Source organism: Nipponia nippon, unplaced genomic scaffold (assembly GCF_047370975.1).
Source record: "Nipponia nippon isolate SJK-2023a ecotype South Korea unplaced genomic scaffold, ASM4737097v1 scaffold_18, whole genome shotgun sequence".
Lineage (NCBI taxonomy): Eukaryota > Metazoa > Chordata > Aves > Pelecaniformes > Threskiornithidae > Nipponia > Nipponia nippon.
Genome location: NW_028262334.1, coordinates 7,231,623 through 7,252,611, shown reverse-complemented (window position 1 = coordinate 7,252,611; position 20,989 = coordinate 7,231,623). Strand labels below are relative to the sequence as shown.

General features: G+C 49.0%; 1 protein-coding gene across 3 annotated transcripts in view; it reads right to left on the bottom strand.

The window, feature by feature from the left end:
• Positions 1 to 20,989, bottom strand: part of MMP17 (matrix metallopeptidase 17) — a 67,505-nt gene that overhangs the window by 26,155 nt on the left and 20,361 nt on the right. The window contains exon 1 of one of the 3 annotated variants that reach the window (XM_087754542.1): positions 20,720 to 20,776. The exons of 1 other annotated variant lie outside the window; for it this stretch is intronic. Coding sequence is in view for 1 of the 2 variants with exons in the window: in XM_087754541.1 (XP_087610667.1) it covers positions 20,647 to 20,661 (15 nt within the window). In the remaining variant the exon portion in view is untranslated. Of the gene's footprint in view, positions 1 to 20,646; positions 20,685 to 20,719; positions 20,777 to 20,989 lie in introns of those variants that run through there. One more of the 3 variants, XM_087754541.1, reaches the window with a different exon arrangement.

The window sequence follows — 20,989 nt, the reverse complement described above, 5'->3', positions numbered from 1 at the left end:
CAGCGAAGAATAATAATGCTGCATGCAGGGAATGCCATAAACACCTACCCTCTATTTTCTTTATCTCTATCAGAGAAACATTGAGCTATTGAACCTTTTGAAGACTGATATCGATCTAGACTTCCACTGCGGTCAATACGCCACAAATTTATTGTAGTCAGATTAGTGCCAAAAGCCGGTACCTGCTTATCGCTACAATCTGGACGTCTTGGCTCAGTGTCACCTGCAGCGGCCACCCTAAATGCCACAGCATCCCCAGCCCCTCTCTGGCAAGCCCAATTGAACAATTTCACACTTAAGAGAGCTTTACGACAGATCTCCCCATGCTCAGCATGGCTCTCCATTGGGGAGCACCATCTCCTGTGGCGGGTTTCTAACCGGCAATTCACTTCCCTCCTCACCCTCCTTCACAGTCACTTTATTTTAGTGGGATGGCGTGTTAGGATAGCCAGAGAAAGCAGCTTATCTGGCCATCTCTTGTTGCTTAATGCAACTCCATTAGCCACCACCTTGCTAGGAGCATGTTAGCATCGTCGCAGCCTTCCCTCACCATCAGGCTGAAGGCCAGGCCAAGCGCTCTCTCCTCTTCTCCCTGCTCCTGGGACAAATGTCCCTTTGCATAGCAAAAACATTTGTGACAGAAATTAGACATACAATTCACCCCTGATTGTTCATGAGAAATCGGCTGTGACACAGAGCTCGGCAGCCGGCCCATCAATTGCCAAGGATGGTGGGGTTTAATTTGGTTTCTTCCCCGGCCATAGAGACAGCGTCATTTATCCTCTAATGACAGCGGAGCCACTGCTACACTGGAGGAGATGTACAGAGCTCAGCTTTGCTCAGGCCCTCCTGGAGAAGGAGGTGGCAGCAAAAGGCTGGGAAAGCAAAGGCACGGTGAGGTCCAGCAAAGGTCCTGCTGCTCTCTCTTTCTGAACCCAAAGGGACAGAAAAAGCACAAGTGCAAGCGGACACCACAGAGCAAACGGGGGGCTCCCTAAAGAAAAGATGGAAGGAACGGGCAGATATCATAAGTCCTTCACCTGATCTACCTGGCAAGCACTGATTTTCCTGCATGTGATTTCTCATCTAGACCATCATGTTTATCACACCTTACTCAGGTTCTCCATAATTTTATAGACCTCTGTGATATCGCTTTCATTCCTCTCTTTTCCAGTGTATGGGTTCTGGCCAGTTTCCTCTCTCCTTGTAAGCAAAGCTGATCCATAATATTGAACTTTCACATTCCACCTTTGCTGTGGCAGAAAATTTCCTTAGGGAAAATGCAGCTGCACTTGGAGATGAGAAAGACCAGCAGGAATTGTCTGGCTAATTATCTGTGTGCCCCGTGAAAGCTTTTCAGATATTTTCTTGTCCTTAATTAGGACAAAAGCTAAACTTACAAACTTCCATAAATGAAAAATATGAAAACATTTTCCACTGAGATAACTTTTCAACACGTTCCCTTCTTATTTCCATTTTTTTAAAATAAAAAAGATTTCTTTTCCCAACTCTCATTAGCTTAAAATGTTTAAATGAAATAGTGATTTGAGCTGAATGCTAAAATTCTTTGAACATATTTCTTGCCTGAGTTGGCACGATAAAAACTTTTCCTTAAAAATGTGCTGCATTAAATGAATTGACCTAATCCCATGAGAAGATTCAGCTTCAGCAACTCCCTATTTTAAGAGGAAAAAAATTGCTTCACCAAAAAATTCAGATTGAGGCAATGTCTGACTATCTTCCAGCTCTGAGACGAGCTGGGAACAAGCACATCTTCACTATATAGCTCATGCTGTGGCCTGGGGTACGTACCTCGGTCTGGGGCCGATGGGATCCCAGCTCAGTTTTTGTGGGAATCCCCTCCTTGTGTCCCTGGCCCCCAATTCCTAATCTATAAAATATTTGTAATGGTATTTCCAGGTCTCCCATCTACTGGTCCTGTGTGCTCACACTGGGAACTCTCTGGGGCAGCCCATCCCCTGCTCTGCTTTACCCCAACCATGGGGGGCTGCCGGGCTGAACCCGGCCAAGGCATTTCACTGCCATCACCAAAAGTGGACCCACACGATGGACTTCTCCTCCGGTGATGGGAGTTAGCAAAGATAGGGCTGGGGAAAGCTGGAGGGACCGAGCCAAGTCCACGATGAATCTTCTCATCCCGCTCCACCACCGAACAATACAGAATGAAAGGCTTCCCATTGTGCTCAGGGCCAGGGAAAAAAAGAAAGAAAAAAGGAAGAACTGCATGCCTGGCAAAAACGCCCAAAGACATCCATCCATCTGCACCTCCCCTCCGCTGCGCTGGATAAACACAGCTGCCAGCAAGAGCCCTCGCGCTGCTCAGCGCTGAGCAGAAGCACACACATACCCCTTAAAAGCCACAGCCGGGATGTTTATTGACAAAACACCATCCCTGCGTGGGGCTGGAGATCCCAGGCAACAGGGAAAGCCATCGCAACATGTTCACCTCTTGGGACCGAGGCACCAGGAACGGAGGCTCCCTGGGTGCTGCCTGTGCCTCAGCCCCTGTGGTCTCATGGGACCCACCATCCACAGACTACACCACTCAAGAAACGAAGAAAAATTGGAGGGGAGAAAAAAAAAAAAAAAGTTTTTCCCTCCCTTGTATCCCTACAATCTTTGAATGGTTTGATTTTACCCCTCCCATTCCACCGCAGGTGGTACCCAATAAAAGATGTCTTAAAGGAACTGCTTCAAAGCGCAGTTTTCCTTTGAAAAGGGACTGTGTTAACAGTGACGCAGCAGCGTCGTTCCTCCCTGGAGCTGCTCCATGCTTGTGTTTGGAGACAGATTGCTCACTTCATTGGCTAAAAAAAAAAAAAAAGCGGTATTATTTTTTCTTGTCTGGGTTTCCATACTGCTGTGGCATAGCGTAACGGGGAAAAGCCTGCTTCTTGCCTTAAAAAATGATAAGCAGAAACTAAAACTGCAGAATTTTTTTTGCACATTTTTTTTTTCTTTTGGAGAAGGCACAAAGTTAGGAAAAATGCTAATTAAGTCCTCTTCTCCCCTGCAAACAAGCCCTGCTTCAATTTAGGACTTTTTTTTTTACTTCTTAAGCCATTTGAATGGATTACCAGGGAGCGCTGCTGCTGCGGCACCAGCCAGGGGCTGGGGCTCTCCGGGGCCAAGTGATGACCCAGAGCAAAACGCTGGCTCCAGCAGCAGCGAAGCCTCTGATATCACTTATGCAGAGCCAATTTTCAGATTAAAATGGCAATTTCATTTCTTTCATCTATCCACTTCCTTTGTATCAATACCCTTTTGTCCTAGAATCTACTTACCTGCTTCATTTTAAAATAGATGTAGATATTGTCCCTCTTTTATGGAAGATTTATGAGCTCTGTAGGTTTGCTTTTACAAATATTAATGTTATATAAGCTGATGGGCTTATTCAACTGCCACAGGCAAAGAAAAGACTCAGTCAGCAAGTATTCTTCCTGATGATTTCTTTTTAACGGTCGTAGGCTGGCGTTTACAAGAAGACAAACTAGTTCAGGGTAACAAGGGGAGGATAAACAGGATAAACAGCAAAACAGAAATCAGGATAAGCAGAAAAACTCTACCCAAGCCAGTTCCGTGCTTCTGCCTGCTCTTGTATCATTATAACGACCATGTTTCTAAAGCTTAGCCCCCAAAAATCAGGGTGTTTTTTTTTTTTCTTCTTGGTGTTGCATAAACATACAGGGAAAAAAACAGCCTTAATCCTGCAGAGTCTGTAACACTCCCTTTGCACAAGGATGTTGTTTTACTCGACACATCGCCAAGCGGAGAGAAGAGCGGAGAACTACCCCTGGTCCCTGGCTCCTCTGCAGACTCCCAGACCGGCTCCATCACCATCTCATCAACCCTGGAAGAGGAAACTGGGTTTAAACTCACACCCTTGTTGCCAGGGGTGCAAGCAGCACCCACAACGCTCTGCCTAAGGGCTGGCGGTTGCGACACCCGCGGGCACCTCTCCCTGGTCCATGCCATGGCCGCCGGCGTTGCTCCAGACACCTCTTTGCAGCGCAGAGCCGCGCTCGCAGTGACTTGTGACACACCTCCAGGGACTCTTTGGGTGTGCAACATGCACCGAGAGGTATATCCCAATTCCCAAATTTTCAGGGCAGTCCAAGGCTTGAGCAGAAGCATGTTTTTTCACTCAAAAGATCCCTTTCATTAATATTCCTTGAAAAGCTTTACCAAACTGCACCTTTGCTCATTAATCAAGCTACCAGGTTGCTTTTATTCTTCTAAAAAGGCTACTGTCACGGCTGAGAGCCTAAACCCTTACCCTGACCTGAACTCAGCCCTTGGCTTTCCGGCGGAGGCAGCCCCGCTGAGGTCCCTCCCCGCTGTCCCCAATAGCCCGGCTGCAGCAGGAGCACAAAACACCCCAGCGCTCATCTCCACCACTCATCTCCTGCCGTCCACACCAGATAACCACAGAGAAACAGGCTTTGTTTTTGTAGGGTCACCCAGAGGGGAAAGGAATTTGAAAGCTCCTTTCCTGCTGGAAGTCCCTTTATACCCTGGGTGCAGTTGCACACGCAGGGGAAGAAAATCCAAAACCACTATTCAACAAAATTAATGACCCAGATTACTAAAATAAAGCTACAACTCAAACATCCGGAACTAATTTCCAAATTACACTTCACTTTATCTCTGCAGCTACCATTAAATAGGGTGGAAGCTTTTAAAATGAAGAAAAAAAAAAAAATCACCCCCACCACAAGCTAAATTAAAGGGAAATTGCTTTTGGCTGTTTGAGTTTTTCTTCCAAGTTTTCGAAGGTTTACAATATTCAAATTTTTACAGTCATTTTCCTGAGATCAAACGACCCCAGGAATAAGGCCCATTAATTAGAGCCACACATATGGTGCCTCAATACTCCGAGGAGCACGCTCCTGCAATGTAACAGCCTCCAGGCCATGCAAAGCCAATAATTTCCTTCCAAAGGTTGCCACACACCTCTCTAATGAGCTATCGCATGCACGTAATCAGCTGATTAATTCATTAGGAGAAAAAACTGCAGTTTGGATTAGAACCAGGATTTTGGTTGCTGCCACCGCTGAACCACGGGACCAGTTTCATTAGCTCATGCCAGAGGAGTCGCTTGAATCCAAACAGCTATTTAATTCGAGCGAACACGGTGCACAGAATCCAGGGTAGAAGTTAATGCAGCTGCTAATGATTTCCTCTCCCTCCCCCTTGCTTTAAATATTCGACCAGGTTAACAACAGCGGCATTGTGAAAGGCCACAACCTACAAGTCCTGAAGACAGCAGGTCCCTTGGCAAGGGACAGATCACACCACTCGATGACATTGGCCCTGGGACATCCAGGTCATTAAAGATCCAGCGGAGAGAGCACCTCCGCTCCGGTGCGGCTTGCTTCCCAGCCAGCAACTGGATGCCAGCTTGGCTGCCTGCAGGTCTTGTTGGACATGACCAGGTCTTGCCTGTAGCCTCAAACACTCGTTTGCAGGGCTCTGCTCGCGTTACCGCTCTCCTGGGCGTTGGGGGATGACATCCTCCACCGGGCAAGGTGGGCACGGAAGGAGGCTGTCGTGATTTGGAAGCAAACTTCATCCACTCTGCGGTAGATGTTACACAAGGTGTAAGCATCTCTTTGGTTGGATGGATACCAAGAGCCTTCCCAGAAACACAGAGTTAATCAAGAGATGTTGTAGAAGCAGAAGGAAATTCTCTGCAGACCGCAGAAACAGCCTTTTCAACCTCTTTGAACTGAAGATCAAAGAACCAAATCCCACCCATAGAAGGCAGGCAGAACAGTGCAGCGCAGAACAATGTTTACTACAGCTGGTTTAGGTTTCTTATCAGAGTAAGAAAAGGTGACAAAACATATAAACAAGGTACACTTTATTCTGTATTTTCAACATAAATGTGTTTTTTTTTTCTTGGTGGAGATTTTCAGCACATCCTAAGAATTTCCACTTGAAGGCAAAGATGATGCAAAAAATTTGTGTGTAATTGAAACTCCACATGACCATCAAAAAGGATTTTCAACAGGAATAATTTTTTGTTTTTAAATCAGCCCTAGTGTTGCATAATGCTGCCTGTCGTGGTGAAGCATCTTTTTTCATCAAGGAGTTATTTAGGAAGGAAGGGAGGAAAGTCCTGGCCTATAACAGTCTGTTGCACTGTGATGGGAAGTTAGGTAAATGACCAAATTAGCATTCTTTTATCATGCTGCAAAAACAGCTCTAAACCATGTAACTCATTGCTTAACATGGTTTATGAAAATAACCCTGCTCCTTTTGTGCGGGTCTAGTCAGAGGCTGTTTGCGGCGGGCGCAGGAGGCTCTCCCCTGGCAGCACCGTGTCCCGGTGACAGATGCCACTGGCCAGATCCTGTGCAGAACAGCAAACCTGGGACTCCAGCTCTCCCTGGACACCCCCAGCCCTGCTCACTACAAAGGAAAGCGCCAACGCTTGCATTGAAAATAAAAATGCAATGAGTTCTAGTCCTCTGGTGGGCCCAGAGGCCAATAACATCACCGGGGGGATCGAAACAACCCCAATACTCTATTCCATTGAGAAGCGCAGAAAGTAATTACCATTGCAACATATGGCACATAAATACCGGCAGCAGAGTTTGGATGTGCTTTAAAATCCACTTTAGAGCATCTGTACTGCTGGTACCTGGGCTGTGCCTGGCTTTCTCTGTGTGATGGAGCGTGGGGGCTGTTGCATTAATTCACGGGCTCGCTCCAGCTCCATTTACACAGGACGAACCAGAGTATGGCCTCGACCCATGAGTCCAGGTAGGACGGACAGTGGTCAAGCAGGGTGGAGGAAAAAGCCCAACTCAGGCATGAGAGATGGAGCAACTGGAAACCCTGAGACCTGCCACCCACCGCTCTTGAAGCGGCTGCACTTGTTCTGCAGCATTCAAATCTCACACAAAAGCCCAGGCAGGCGTTTCTCCTGGATGCCGGCTCCCCTCTGCGCTGGAGCCCGGCAGCTGGCGGGCGCCCAGAGCCAGGGAGCGCATCCCCCGGCACACCTCCTCCCCACCATGCTCTGAGCACGCCCGCAGGTATGACTGGATCAAATCTAACCTCAGATCTGGTGCGGCAGGGTTAAATTAAATGTCACCAGATATAGTTCTTACAGCATTCGTAAGCCCAGGAGAACTCTCCTCCCCGTGTACCCGGCCGCTGTCCACACGTAGCCAGGGAAGAGGTTTCCCTGCTCAACACAGCACAATAAATCATGGTGAGAGGTTGCCTCATCCCTGAAATCACATCCTCTCTGTATGAAGAAAAATCAAAGCCAAGACTTTGCGAATTCAGGGTTTTCTGGGCACAGGACACGGGAAAGTCTGTGGTTTCCTGGATGGTTTTGCTCAGGCTCATCGGAGTCCAAAGCTGCCGGGGGGCTGCTGTGAGCAGAGCCAGCTGGACAGTGCTCCTCAGGAAACATCTGCTGGAGATGGACGGAGGGAACAGAGCGTGCCTTGACCCTCCTCTCCCCGCGCTCCTCCACCTTGTCTCCCCCATACAGCAGGAGGGTGGGCAGGGAGGGCAGCTCCCGTGTCCCTTGCCCCAGGGGAATCCCGCATCAGGAGGCTCCCCGAGCCCTCTCCGCCACAGGAGGCGGGACGCCCGCCCCGCACGCAGAGAGGAGGCTCTGCAAGATGGGCTCTCCGGGGGTTTGGTTCATCTCAGCACACAGATGTTTGGACATTTAATTAAAATCTCCGAGCCTACCGAGTATCCGACATGGGGCTATTGACATCACCCAAGCAGACTATGCAGAGAACTTCCAAACACTCCTGTCTTCCAGCTGGACTGGGACCAAGATGAGCAAGAAAATGATGAATTCTTTTAAAAGAAGTACAAATTGCTCTTTACTAAAGTGAGAATACACAGCAAGGCTCTCCTAGAGGGTGGCTTTAAAGGTCCTGGTTTTGCTTAATGAGCCTGTCCATCTCATTGGACCCGAACGGCACGTTTGCTCACAGTACGCAGGGAAAGTCAATGACACATTGAGAACACAATGGCGTTAATCTATATTCTCTCCCGGTCTCACCGAGATGAGCTCCTACTCTTTCGGTTTCAGTCATTAAACAAACCACGTCTGGTAGCTAACCGAACAGACTGCTATACATCAAAACAAATCTCTCGCTAACGCTATTTATTGGATCTTTTATTAGGACAGTGTCTTCTCCAGGATGGACTCCAGACCTGACTTTCTCTGCAGCATGACCAGTAACACCAGAGTTTGCCTTGGCCCGTATACGTCCTCACTCATGGCTCTCAGCCTCCATCCCCGGCTTCAGAGTTGAGCCTCCAGCACGGCTTAACTGCTTCCCCATCTACAGCAGCCAACATTTTACCTTGATAACTCAGCTCAGCTGCACACCTCTCCTCCACTCATTAGCTCAGAGATCAGTGCCTGCCTTCCTCCCCCTTGTAGCATCATGCTTCCCTCCAGCTAGGTAGGCTTGGTTTTCAAGATAACCTCAGGACACAGACTGCCTGTTTAAATATGCTCACAGCATGGCTCAATATCCCTTCCAAGGGACTGCAGAAATTCTCTAGTCCTCTGCAAACTGGGAATTCAAACGCTGTTATCACTGTGCTCTGTGCTAGGACTGGTCCAAGGGCTGCGAACAACAGCCGCAGTCCCTGTATTTACCTCAGCAGCCTTTAGCTCGGGTCTTAGCTGCATCTTCCCATTTAGTTTTTAGCAATGAAAATATTGTGACTTAAAGAAATCCATAAATCAGACGTTGTGCTGGGGTGTGAAACAGAGCATCCATTTGGGAGAGAATTAAGCCCCACTTATGTCTCCTGTCCCTGGATCTACGTGACTCCAGGAACAACACATTTGCTACCTGGTTGGCTTTGCTGCTTCCCCCAATCTCTTTAAAACAGCGGTATTACAATGAGCTTTTCTTGTTGACAGGCTCTTTCTATTAGCTGTACAAGTGTCTTGAACAATTATTGATGCTGTGGGCAACTGGCAAACAGAAAAAAAAAAAAAAAAAAAAGGAGCCTTCTGTTCACGAGCAAGGCTATTAAATCAAAGGAATCATAATATCGCAGTTCTCAGGTGACCAGCCCTCAGGTGCAAACACCGGGAACTCTGCAGAAGTACTTCAGGAGCACCCCACAGGCTGTACAAGCTGGAAGAAAGAAGAAATTACCCACTAACAGCAGCAGATAAAAAAAAGAGCCCTGCATCACCACAAAGTGTTGGACAATTTGCAAAACATGACAAAGATTCTTTAATTATTAAAACAAACTAACTGAAATGAATAATTTAACCTGCTCTGACTAGTCCAGGGCATCTTCCTGTGGCTACCAGGATGACTCTGCTTCCAGCGAGAACTGGCGTTAATCATGACCTGGGACCAGAACAGTTTTGCAGAAAACAACCAGAACAAAGCAGAAACCAAACCAACCCACAGATTGTACTCCTCCCCAGAGGGATTCAAATTAGACAGTACCTGACTTTGGCAAATGAGCTGAACCATGCAACGCAGAACTTGCTTTCACCAGCACTCTCCCCCGCCCCAAATGCTAATTTAAATAATAATAAATCTGCACGTCTATACACACTGTTATCTCTTCAGGCATTATAAGCCGTACCAAATTATGCAGCACCACTTGTGTATGTACCAGACCACCACGGCTGGACAAGCAGCGATAACCACTCCCGCACAAGAGCGAGAGCCACAGACACGGGTGCCGACCCCTCTCTCCCCAAGGCCCCGTGCACCCCTCCAGCCGTGCACAGCTGACCCCCCTCTTGCAAACCTCCCCGGCCACCGGGTCCCCTGGCCACTGCTCACACCTGCGGCTCTGCCACGTCAAAGGACAGGCTGAGAGCAGAGTTTTTGCAATGTTTTATCCAGCAGAAACACGGGTACAGGCTACGGTTTGTGTACATGCTACCAGTTTGGTTTGCTCTTGCTCACCCCCTCCCAGCGGCTTCCAGGCTTTGTGCTGGGCCGGTCGTGCACAGCTTCATCCCAGTCAAGTGCAAACTGATGGGATACTGGAAAAGTAGGATTTTTTTTTCCTCCTTGCTAGGAGATAGGTTGCTGTTTGTACCACAGCTCTTCCCTGCTGCTGGCAGGGAGAATTGCCTTTCCTGCCCTGCCAGGACTGCAGCTCCGCAGGGGAGATGCTCAGCGCTCCTCCCCGAGCCCGCATGCTGCCGGGGCTATGGAAGACACCAGGAACCGACGGTTGGCACGCAACTGCTCTCACTCACGTGCCACGACACAGGAGAAAACTCATGCATCCAGGAGACACGTCCCTTTTAGTCCACGGCTGCTATTGGGAGCATTTTCACAGCACAGGAACCTCACGCAGGTCCTGTTTTACCAATGGGGAAACTGAGGCAGGGGCAGCAAAGGGAGGCGAGTACTGGGTCACTGGCAGCAGCACATAACCATGCTTTGCAGACTGTGGCGTGAAGGGCTTTTGGCTGCTGTTCCCACACTACCCATCCCTGCAACACGGGCACCCCGCGGATGGAAGGACGAGAGGACTGTCACCTAGGTCCTACCCAGATAGTTCAGAGGAAAACAAGATCCAAACCCCACATCTCAGCTGCAGTAATGAGAACTTCTGTCTCCCCTGCACTCATCACAGGGTGCCTTTGGAAACATCCCCAGAAGGTCCCACCAGCTTTGGAGTATTTCACAACAAGGGGTTGGACAGTTGGATCCAAACCAAACCAACCTGGAAGCATCCCTGGCTGAGATATTACCCACAATTTGCCCATTCGGAAAATCTTCCATTTTGCCCAAATCTTCCAGTTTGCCAGACCCCACTGCGCTTAGGGCAGCTCAGGACCAGGTACCGGAGGGAGAGGGAAGCTGTGTACCAGCTGTGGGCTGCACAGTGACCTGGCAGGCTGCAGCACAGGCATTTCAGGTGCTCGGGATCATCTCCAGGCTCCTGCAAGTGGACTTGAAGCCAGGGAACTTCAGGGAAGCACCAGAGAAAGGTGGTCCTCATTCTGCAGAGTGTCCCCCAAAACCAAGGCTTGGCAAGGGGGAACCAGCCTTGGCTGAGCATCGCCTGTCCCTAAATTAGAAGTCCTCGTTCCTGGCTCTGACCGGGAGCAGCAAGAAGCCTCGGAGGTGCCTGCAGTGACTGACGGCACCGGTCGTGGCAGCGCAGCAGTCACTCGGTCAGAGGTGATGCTTTATGCGCAGGCTGCAGATAATAAATAACATTCGGGTGGCTTTTAATGTTCCCTTGAAGAACATGGGTACCAAGCGTTGGGTGTTGTGACTCACGTCTATTTGAAGAGACAGGGGACTGGGTAGCCATGCACCGAAGGACGGACTGTCCTGACATATCCCCATGCAGTTTCACATGACCCCCTCAGGAGGCTGGTCCCCCGGGGCCACCAGCATCCCTGGGGCACTGCCAGGCATCCCAACCCTGAGTTTCTGCCGGGTGGCTCAGTGCCACGTGCCCATGGCCACAGGATCAACCCGCTGCTGCTGTCTTCTCCTCATCAGCCTGCAGACCTCAAAAACCTGTATTATTTTTCGTGTGGGCTTGGATGGGTGGGGGGCAGCGGTGCCCGAAGCTGTTAGGCAGGGACGAGCCTTTTCCCAACGCAATGGCCATCTGCGTGACCACAGCCACACGCGGCGCCTCGGATCCAAGCCTGATATTAATTACAACAGTGTCTCATTGCTCGCTGCGGTCCTGATCGCACCAACGTGGGATGTGCGAATTAAAACCAGTGCTTGCGATTTTACACATCAAAAGCCACTCCAGGCTTGCAATAAAAGAGCCCGCTCTCCCCACCGCCCTCCAGCCTGCATCTCTGCACATCCCCTTCCCAGCACGGCTGGCAACAGGAACATTTATGCACAAAGATCATCTCTCCCCCACTGGGCAGCAAATGATGAAATAAAAAGATTATAAAACTTACATATTTGAAAAAGCTCTAATGGGAAAATATCCCCAATCTTCTGTGGCCTCTCTATGGTGTTGATACAGCCTGACACAGCTGGAGGCATCCTTCACCTTTCTACGCGTAAACAGCCAGACTTTATATACCTATTAGATCTATTTGCAGTGCAGACAGATATTGAGATAAAGGGGCTTCAGCTTCCCAGCCGCGTACCCCATGCTGAGACCCAGGTAAAAGGATCCCATCTGACCGCCCCAGCTACCGCTGGTCTCCTTAACCCTCAGCCACACTTCCCTGCCCTCGAGGCTTGGTTTGCCTCTCGCACCGTAACCCCTATAGCATAAGCAATAAAGGAAAACCGACGTTTTTATCTTGTTGAATCTTTGCTAAAAGTATGTTTCCCCTCTGTGAGGGCTGTGGGTGTTGGTGGTGATAGCAAGACAAGGTAAATGGCTCCCATTACAAGCAGACGCTGCTCTGTGCTCACGAGATTTATGCAGAACTTCATCCCCTGGCCCCTTCCCGAGACCTATTACGGCAGGAACAATGCAGACTAACTTTTGATAACAATCAAACTCATTAAATGGAGAGGTCTCACATTCCTACATAAACAGAATATGAAATGCAGAGAAACTCCTGGAACAGACCATCCAGCACAGCAGAGCAGAAAATCCATCTGGTAAATTGGATACATTTAATCACACCAGGTTTGTTTTGCCCCTTTTTTTTTTTTTAAAGGCCCATATATTTTGACTCCTTCAGCTTCATGACACAAGCTCTGCCAATGCATTTGATTGAAAATGTCAGAGTGACCATCTGTATCACGTCACGAGCAGAGTCGTTCTCCTTGCAACACCAGGACGGCTCTTCATCAGGAGCAGAGACATGCCCCGGCATGCTGAGCGGGCTGCCGTTCTCTTCGGCCGTATATATCAAGTACTGTTTGTTAACTATACGGAAGCCAACCGTTCAGGCCTGCTGTCTCCTGCCCTAAATACCACGAGAACAATCTCATCTCCTGCTGAACCTTGTGCAAAAACAATTGGCATCATCCTGCAACTGCAGAGTATATATAGGTACTACCCATTGGGCTAGACAAACTGCCCACAATTTGCTGACACATCTATTTCCAAAGCTCACAAAGCTGGGCAATACCCCAGAAGGAGCTAAATGCCTTCCCATGAGGAGAACGAGCCGTGCACGGCCACATCTGCAGCACCCTAGTGCTCAAGGACGCGGAGTGGTGATGGCCAGAGGCCAACAAATCCTACCAGAGAGGCTGAAGAAGACAGGACATGTATGTCCTTGGAGGGACTAAGGCAAGGCAGCAGGTTCTGCTGACTGCGTTGCTTAGGGTTTTGCCTTGACCGTGCAACGAGCTTGCTCAGAAACGCAGGTGATGAGGTTCTTTTTCATAAAGAGCAGGGTGAATCCTTGTTCCTCCTTATCAACACGTCAATTCATCCTGCTTCGCTTGGGAAAGGAAGAACGCTGCTGTGCTCAAACTGCAGCGAGCACAGGAGAGCTATAAAAATATCAGTAAATAAGTGTTTTTCCCTCTTTAACACAGGGAACAAGACAATTTGACCTTTCCAGACACCTGCAGCTTTCTACAGCTCCAGCCCTGCCTTTTAGAAGATGTTCTGGGGTACATCTAGCCTGCAGAACGCAGAGGTAGCACAAAGAGCTTTCAAAGAGCTTTAAGCAGGTTCAGTGCTGAGACCTGCCTAGCTGCGGCAATAAACTACATTTGTTTTGTTCATTTTTTTTTTTTTTCTCCTACATGCCACAGCTACGAGTGTGGACATTATCCTTTATTTTCTTCCACAGCAAGGACGCAGACATCTCAGCGCAAGCAGGTCTGCTGCTGCTGGGCAATTAACCCACTTCAGCAGACAGCTGTCCCTGAGCAAAACCACAGCAGCAGCCGCAGAGGTAAGACAGCCCCTTCCTCAAAGCGGTGCGACTTTCAAAGCGTGATTAGGCCAATTTCAGCAATCAAGCTATTGAACTGAGTTAAATAAATTTTTTCTTTGGTAAAATAACCAAAGAAATCAAAATGTAAACCCTTAAGTTAATGCAAATTTAAGCTTTCACATTGATTGCCCATCATATATTTATTTCATTGCTTAATCTAGCAGCACCAAAATGAACATTCTTCTAGCAATGGTACAAATAATAATCCTCAGTGCCTTGCAGTGAGCGATAGCATCCCTGGCTCAGAGGCTGCCGTCCTGCAGGGGTGCACAGAGGCTACAGGCAGCCAGGCAGAGCCCGTCCTTCCCCCAAAGGGATCACTCCCTGTCGGCAAGAGAAATGGCAAAAGGGAAACGGGGAGGAGGAGGTGTGGGCTGGAGGTCACACCACAGGGAGCACAACACGTCCCCTGCATCCCAGGCAGATGCCCCAGCCACCAAATCTCAATGCCTCTCAGCAATTATTCATAGCAGCGCTTTACATTATGCATTATTGTCTAGCCTTTTTTCCTGGTTAAAGCCTCAGGTTAAAAATAGAACCATGCTTTTGTCGAAAATCTGGCTTTTTAATTTTTTTTTTTATTTTTCATCTTTTGGGAAGTCTTGCAACTGATGGAGCATTGCTAAGGAGGCGATGTGGCAGCAATGGCTCCCTGCCAGCGCGCATCAGGCCATAATGGTTAACAGACCCCTCATGGCCTTTGTTTTGCTCCCTTTTCTGTATTTAATGCCACCATTTATAAGGCCCTTGGGAAAAGCAATGGGTTTGCATGTGAGCGTCCTACGAATTTTCAGCAAGAAACCAGGTTTCTGTGAACAGCGATGCCACTGAGCGCTTGCGTTTAATGAGGTTATGTCAGAGCTGGCTGCGTGGGAAGAGCGAGGAATGTGCAAGAGCCTTTCCTTTTTCCTTCTCTCCTTTTTTTCCTTAAATGAATGCCTTTTGTCATCTTTCCCCTCTTCTTTCTGCTTTGCAAACAAGCTGTTAGTGTGGCTCGGTGGGTGGCTGCGAGCAGAGAAACTGAGGCACGCGGGGCTCCCTGAGGATCTCCAAATAAAAGCATTTGTGCTCCCGATGCAGTGAGATTCCAGGGTGGGGAAAGTTGATCGGATTTTGCCATCGAGGGCCGTGTTGCCCGATTCCCTGCAGGCGTGGGGACATCGCAGCCAGCGCAGGGGGACAAATGCCAGCCTGGCCTGATGAGGAGGGGAACAAAGTCAGCGGAAACCTTTGCCGCACATCTCTTGGAGGTGCCCGAGCACAACGCAATGCTTGGCCCACAGCACAGCTGCCTGCTTACTCCCAGCTGCTATCTCTTATTTCCTTAATACTCCAGCCTCTGTCACCCTCCAGCGAGGGGGAAAGCCCGGCTGCGAGGCTGGGATCAGCCTGGGTCAGCAGCCGGCAAGCCCCGAGCAAGCCCCGAGCTGGAGCTGAGAATCCCTCAGAACCGTTCCTGGTCCAACAGGGGAGTGCTCAAGCCACCAAGGGAATGTGAGGGATGGTCCACACAACTGTGCCATGGAGTGCAAATTAATTTATCCTCATCAGCCATGTTGCAATTAACACAGAGGGGCAGCAGGGTGCTTAGAAGTGGTAGGTGCTTGGCAGGACAAGTATTACTTGCTGTCGCAAAGAAATGCGGGCGGTGTGTGTCTCCCCTTCCCCTGCAAGTACAATTAAAAATAAATAGGGCATCTGCCCTATCTTCGGCTTCTTCCTCCCCTGGATTAGCCCCACCAGGCAGCACGAGGCTCCTCTGATGATGAAGGACAGCAGGAGCAAAACAAACACAGGAGAAGAAACAACTGACCTGCTGCAAGAGCAAAGTTACTCCGTGGCAGCCAAAACCAGATATCAGAGCCCCTTCCTCTGCCGCTGCTCTCAGACAGACAACCTGGAGAGGGGCAGCTGCACCCAGCCCGTCCTGTCTTAGTCATCCCGACACTTCATTTTGATCTGTCTCTTTTCTTGCTTTAATACAAAGACCTCGCTTGGCTTTGGACAACCTATCCATCAGGCTGAGTTTTCAAAGCAATAAAAGATGATGTCCAAAGTCCATCTTGCAGACAAGGGAAGAAATCTTGCAGGCAGGACTTGCCACAAGTCAGGACAGCATTGTTATATATATATTCTGTGAATTAATGCCTTTTAGCTAAGCAAGCAAGACTTGATTCTTTTCCAGCCCATAGGCTCATGGTTTTACTAAGTAGCAAGTATTGACTTTTAAAAAGGCCAAGATAATTTTATGACCATCAGGAATATTTCAAGCTATACAAAGCCAGATAATGGCATGGGGGGAAAAAAAGAAAGAAATCAAATCAGTTCATATATATCAGGCCTTAATTACTGACTGACAACAGCCAGGAAGGAATTTTTCCTTTCAGAAGCAGCATTTCATATGCTGTTAGAGACAGGGCTGGCGGGAGCCGAGGACACGTTTGCCCTTCACAGGATGGGCTCGGAGATGGAGCTGCGAGACCAGTGCTCCCACCAGCACACCGGGACCCTGCCTGCCCTGACCCAGCATCCTTCGCCATCAAGCCAGCCCTCCCTTGACCGCCGGGCTGATAGGCTGGATGCACGAGCCCAGCCATATGCTGGATAGAAAGACACGTTTCTGTCCCCTAACCACCCAAGTAAAGAGGGAAAGCCACCGGAACAGAGCTTACACTAGCGCTCCAGAGGAAAGCAGGGAGAAGACATCAAAACACGCAGGAGACCTTTTCTCTGTGACTGACTTGCAAAAAAAAAAAAAAAAAAATTGCTAATTAATAAAGTGGAGAAGCTAAAGAATCAAACAGGAGCCCAAATATACCAGATTAATTGAGCTTGCTGGACGGGCGGGAAGGAGCACCGCAGCCGGCGGGGATGGAGCCGGCCGGCAGCAGCCGGGCCCCGCACTGGGCGCTCCTCCCTGCCCGTCCCTGCAGAGGGGCAGCTGAAAACCAAGTCTTTGTCAGGGCAAGGACAGTGAAAATTAAAAGATTGCATTTTTCTCTCAATTCCATGGCTATAAAGCACCTCTCTCTGGAAGGCCAGCACTGACTGCAATCCAGCACTTCCACTGCTGCAAAATCTTATCTCATTTTGCTCCCAATTTGCCACTTCATGGGCTGGCAGGTTTTGGGAGGAACACAGCACGCAAAGGAAGGGTGAAATCTCAGCAACTCCGAAACCAGGGCAAGACTCCCACAGCTCAAAAGGAGCCAGGATTTCTCCCCCACCTCTGATCAGCCAGGCGCGGAGGTCTGAGTAGTCATTTTCCTCCTCAGTTACCCATCGCCCCAGAGAGACCCAACCTCAACCACGGCCACAGCTTGCACCGGGTGGGAGTATAAACATGTCAGCAAAAGGCGTCCTCCGATGGATGGATGGAGAGGGAGGAACAGCAGAAAATATATTCAGATTGCTCTGATACAATTTAATCTGACTAAAAGCCACGACAGCAAAGGCAGCGGCAGGCAGACGCCCATAGTAACCCCAGCCCACCAGCTCAGCAGGGTCTGTTTTAATGGACTTTTTGTTCACTCTGTGTTTAAGTGAGTATATTGTATGCCGTTGCGTTGTACTACAAAGAGCATTAAAGCAGCTTCCCGGCTCTTGGGGCGCAAGTGACAGATAAGACAGCTTGCAGACCCAGACAGCGGCGTGCTGGGGTGGGCAGGCTCCGCTGGGTCACCCCCCCAAAGCCTAGTATATGAAAAAGCAGCATATAAGGCAGGTTAGGAAATGTGAGGAGAGGGCAAGAAGAAAGCATTGCACACCCTGATAAAGAACATCACAGACTGCTTGGTAAGAACGGGCAAGTGTCAGCGAAGAGCAGAAATAAGACAGACCCTGTTGAAGATCTGGCTAAACAGAAAACTGGAGCAGCGAGTTTCATTACAGGGATTTCTAAAGCAAAGGCAGGTTCAAGAAGGAACTGGTGCTGGGAGAAGTCTGATCCTCCACGGATGCTGCCAAGGCTGAGTACGCGCGGCCCTCCACCTTCTGCTGCCCCCAGGCCCCCCAAAGCCTTCGGCAGGCAGGCAGCGGGCGCGCTGCAAGAGGCGGCTGGCTTCCCCACGGCACGTTCGTACAGTTATTCCCCACCACACCGATGCCCCACACGCAGCCTCCCCCACCTGTCTTGCCAAGCAGTCCACAGGGATGCTGCCCACAAACCCATTGCGATTCCCCCCTTGGGGTTTAGGTGCTAGCGAACAGGCAGGCGGCTCCCTGCACCCACCGCGCCCATCCTCCTGCCTGCACCCAGAGCATCGGAGATGAACCCTGCCATCCTGAGCAACTGACACCAAAACATTTCCAACAATAAATCCACCAACACACAGAAAATCAAAGCTATTAGGAGAAAGCAAGCAAGCTCTTTGGGTAAGAAAACTTTAGCCAAACAACTATAAGCAGAGTAAATTCAAGATATACTTGACGTAGACGGCAATAAAAATCATCTCGGCGTGCTGCTCCCACCTCTCTGCTGCTGGGGGCTCTGCTAGCTCCCCATGCACAGCCCAACACTGGGGACATCAGAGGCAGAGCCAAAATCCCCTGCCCCTTGGGCAGACAAAGCCGCGGGGAATAAGAGGCTGTGGGTAAACAGGCAGCAGCGAGGGATGGGAGCTTCCCCCGGCGCTCAAATGTGTAACTGCATTTTAACGTTACATAAGGGTGGACTTTACAGCAAGGCTCCTTTTGAAACAGATCTTGTAAGGAAAGGTTAAAGAAGCTTAAATTATTCTCTCTGAACTCGGAGGCTCAGAAGTGACATCCTTCATGTTGCTTAAGGTACTGGAAACTGGAAGCACAGCCCTGCACAGGGTCTGGCTGCTGTGGGGGCTTCAGGCTTCAAGGGAAAACAAAAAGTTTGCAGAGGATTGTATTTCTTTTCATTTGCACACTTACCACAGCGTGGGCTCCAGCTGGGACCAGCTAGAGAAGTGGTGAAAAACACTTCTTTTTAATTAAAGAGCTGGCTGAGTACACCATTATTCAAGCTCATTTTGTGGCTTTTTTGACTGGGATTCTCCAGGACACCCCTGGGAAAACCAAAGCAGCATCCTCAGACACTGCCCTGCCCCATCCTCTTGGTTAGAGGGACCGAGAGGCTCCAACACGGCCAGACACTCTCTGGGGCTCTCTATCCAAGCAAGACGCCTGTGGGGCTGTGAGCCCACAGCCAGCACCTCTTGCAGGCAACCTGCCCCATGGTAGCAGGGTGTTGTATTTTCCATGACTGCCGTAGAATGCTGCAGGATAGCGTTTAAGGAGGTTTTGGTTCAGCTTTGCTCAACAGCCACCTCCATCCCTGCCCATCAGCACGGCCTACACTATGCGCCTGCAGGGAGAGCTGCTTATCCTAAGGGAAGCATTCCCAGCCTGGCACACTGCAGTACCGTGTCTGACCTCCGTACCGTGCCAAGAAACAGATTAGTTAATAGACAAGGAGGAAATATTTACTGCTTCTCATAAGGGGGTCTATGAAACCCCTCCAGTGCACCCTCAAAAGGCTGTGAGCACCCTGAAACCAGAATACGATGAATGAAGGGATACAATAAAAAAACATCATGAAGCTTTTTTAAGACTTTGACTTTCTGCCTTGCCATACATTGTCCCACGGTACAAGCCCAGAAGTTAGGGGAGAAGCGGGGAGGCAGGACCACTGTCCCCGAGCGACCGGCCAGGGCCCCGCTCCAGGTGGCTCTGCAGCATCTTTAGCAAGAGCAGGAGGCAAACCTGGCCTGGGAGAGGCTTCAGGGGCTGATTACTCTGCCTAATAAGCTAGTTGAGATGCTGAAGCAGCTACATAAAGAACATATAGTTATACATCAATTTAATTATACATATAATGGCTTTATCTTTTTGTTACCTTATTTCATTATTGAAACCTTTATGTCATATATACATTTAAATTCTCAAATCCAGCCACCAACAAAACTACTTATAAATAGTTTAATATACAACAGGGTACCACTTCCTCCAAAAGCAGCAATCCTGCAATGAGAGTACTGGAAACGCTCAGCATCTGACACTTTAACGTCGTATCGGAGCACCCAGAAGGTAGCACTAGCTCCTCCAAGCTACACATGCTCATTTAAAAGCTGTAGCTGAGGAGCTTGTGCAAGAAGAGCATCTCTTGGTGACCATCAATATACAAGAGAGGTCTTTGGCACGCAGCAAGGCAGGAGAGGCTGCCAGAGAGTTTGCAACACCAGCATGAGAGCAGCACAGAGAGAAAGAAAAGAGACCTTCAGCTGTATGGTCCTCTCTGCCCTGGAGACCCATAGCCAGCTACACAGATTGGGCTGGGCAAGAACATTCCCCTACCAATGTCTTTTGGCATCACAACACCACATTTAGGATGGAGAAGAGTCATTACAGTATGTCAAACCACATGGAGCAATGACTAAGGTCTGGAGCACCGATAGCAGCTGCTGAGCACCAGCATCCCTGCAAAATAAACCCAGGAGAGCCACAGAGAGACCCTCGCCTCCCAGCTGTACCAGGAAGAAACCCCACTAGATATCCTAGTCCACTGTCAGCATTTGCATAATAAATAGGTTTTTCTAATGATGTTTGTCAGCTTTTCTAATTACACAAGATATGCAGCACAACACCTTAATTTTTCATGTACCTGCCTCCCTTTTTCCTTCCAATAAAATGAACTTAAAGACAAATCCACCCATGCAATCTCTACCCCAACGGAACTAAGAAGACTTTCACCACAGACATCCACACGGCCAGGCTTCTACCTTACATTTCTTCATTGCATTTATTTCCCCAGTGAAGCTGTATTAAAAATGTATAGGTCAAAACGATAGATACCTGGAGATGGAAGCATATTCTCTCTCTCTTTTGGTCCTGCTACAGTGACCATTTGTGTTGAAGACCCAGTGAGGTCAATGGGAAATGAGCAGGTGCTTAAGTTTTAGGCACGTGAATAAATGAATCATTATTGAAGAGGGTACACATGTGCATATTTTACTGATTGCTGAATCAGTGCTTTTAAGCTATCAAATTGGATCAGCCTGATTGCCATCACAAAATACCCTTTTGCTTCCCCATGACTGAGGCAAGACCTCCTTAACCAGATTA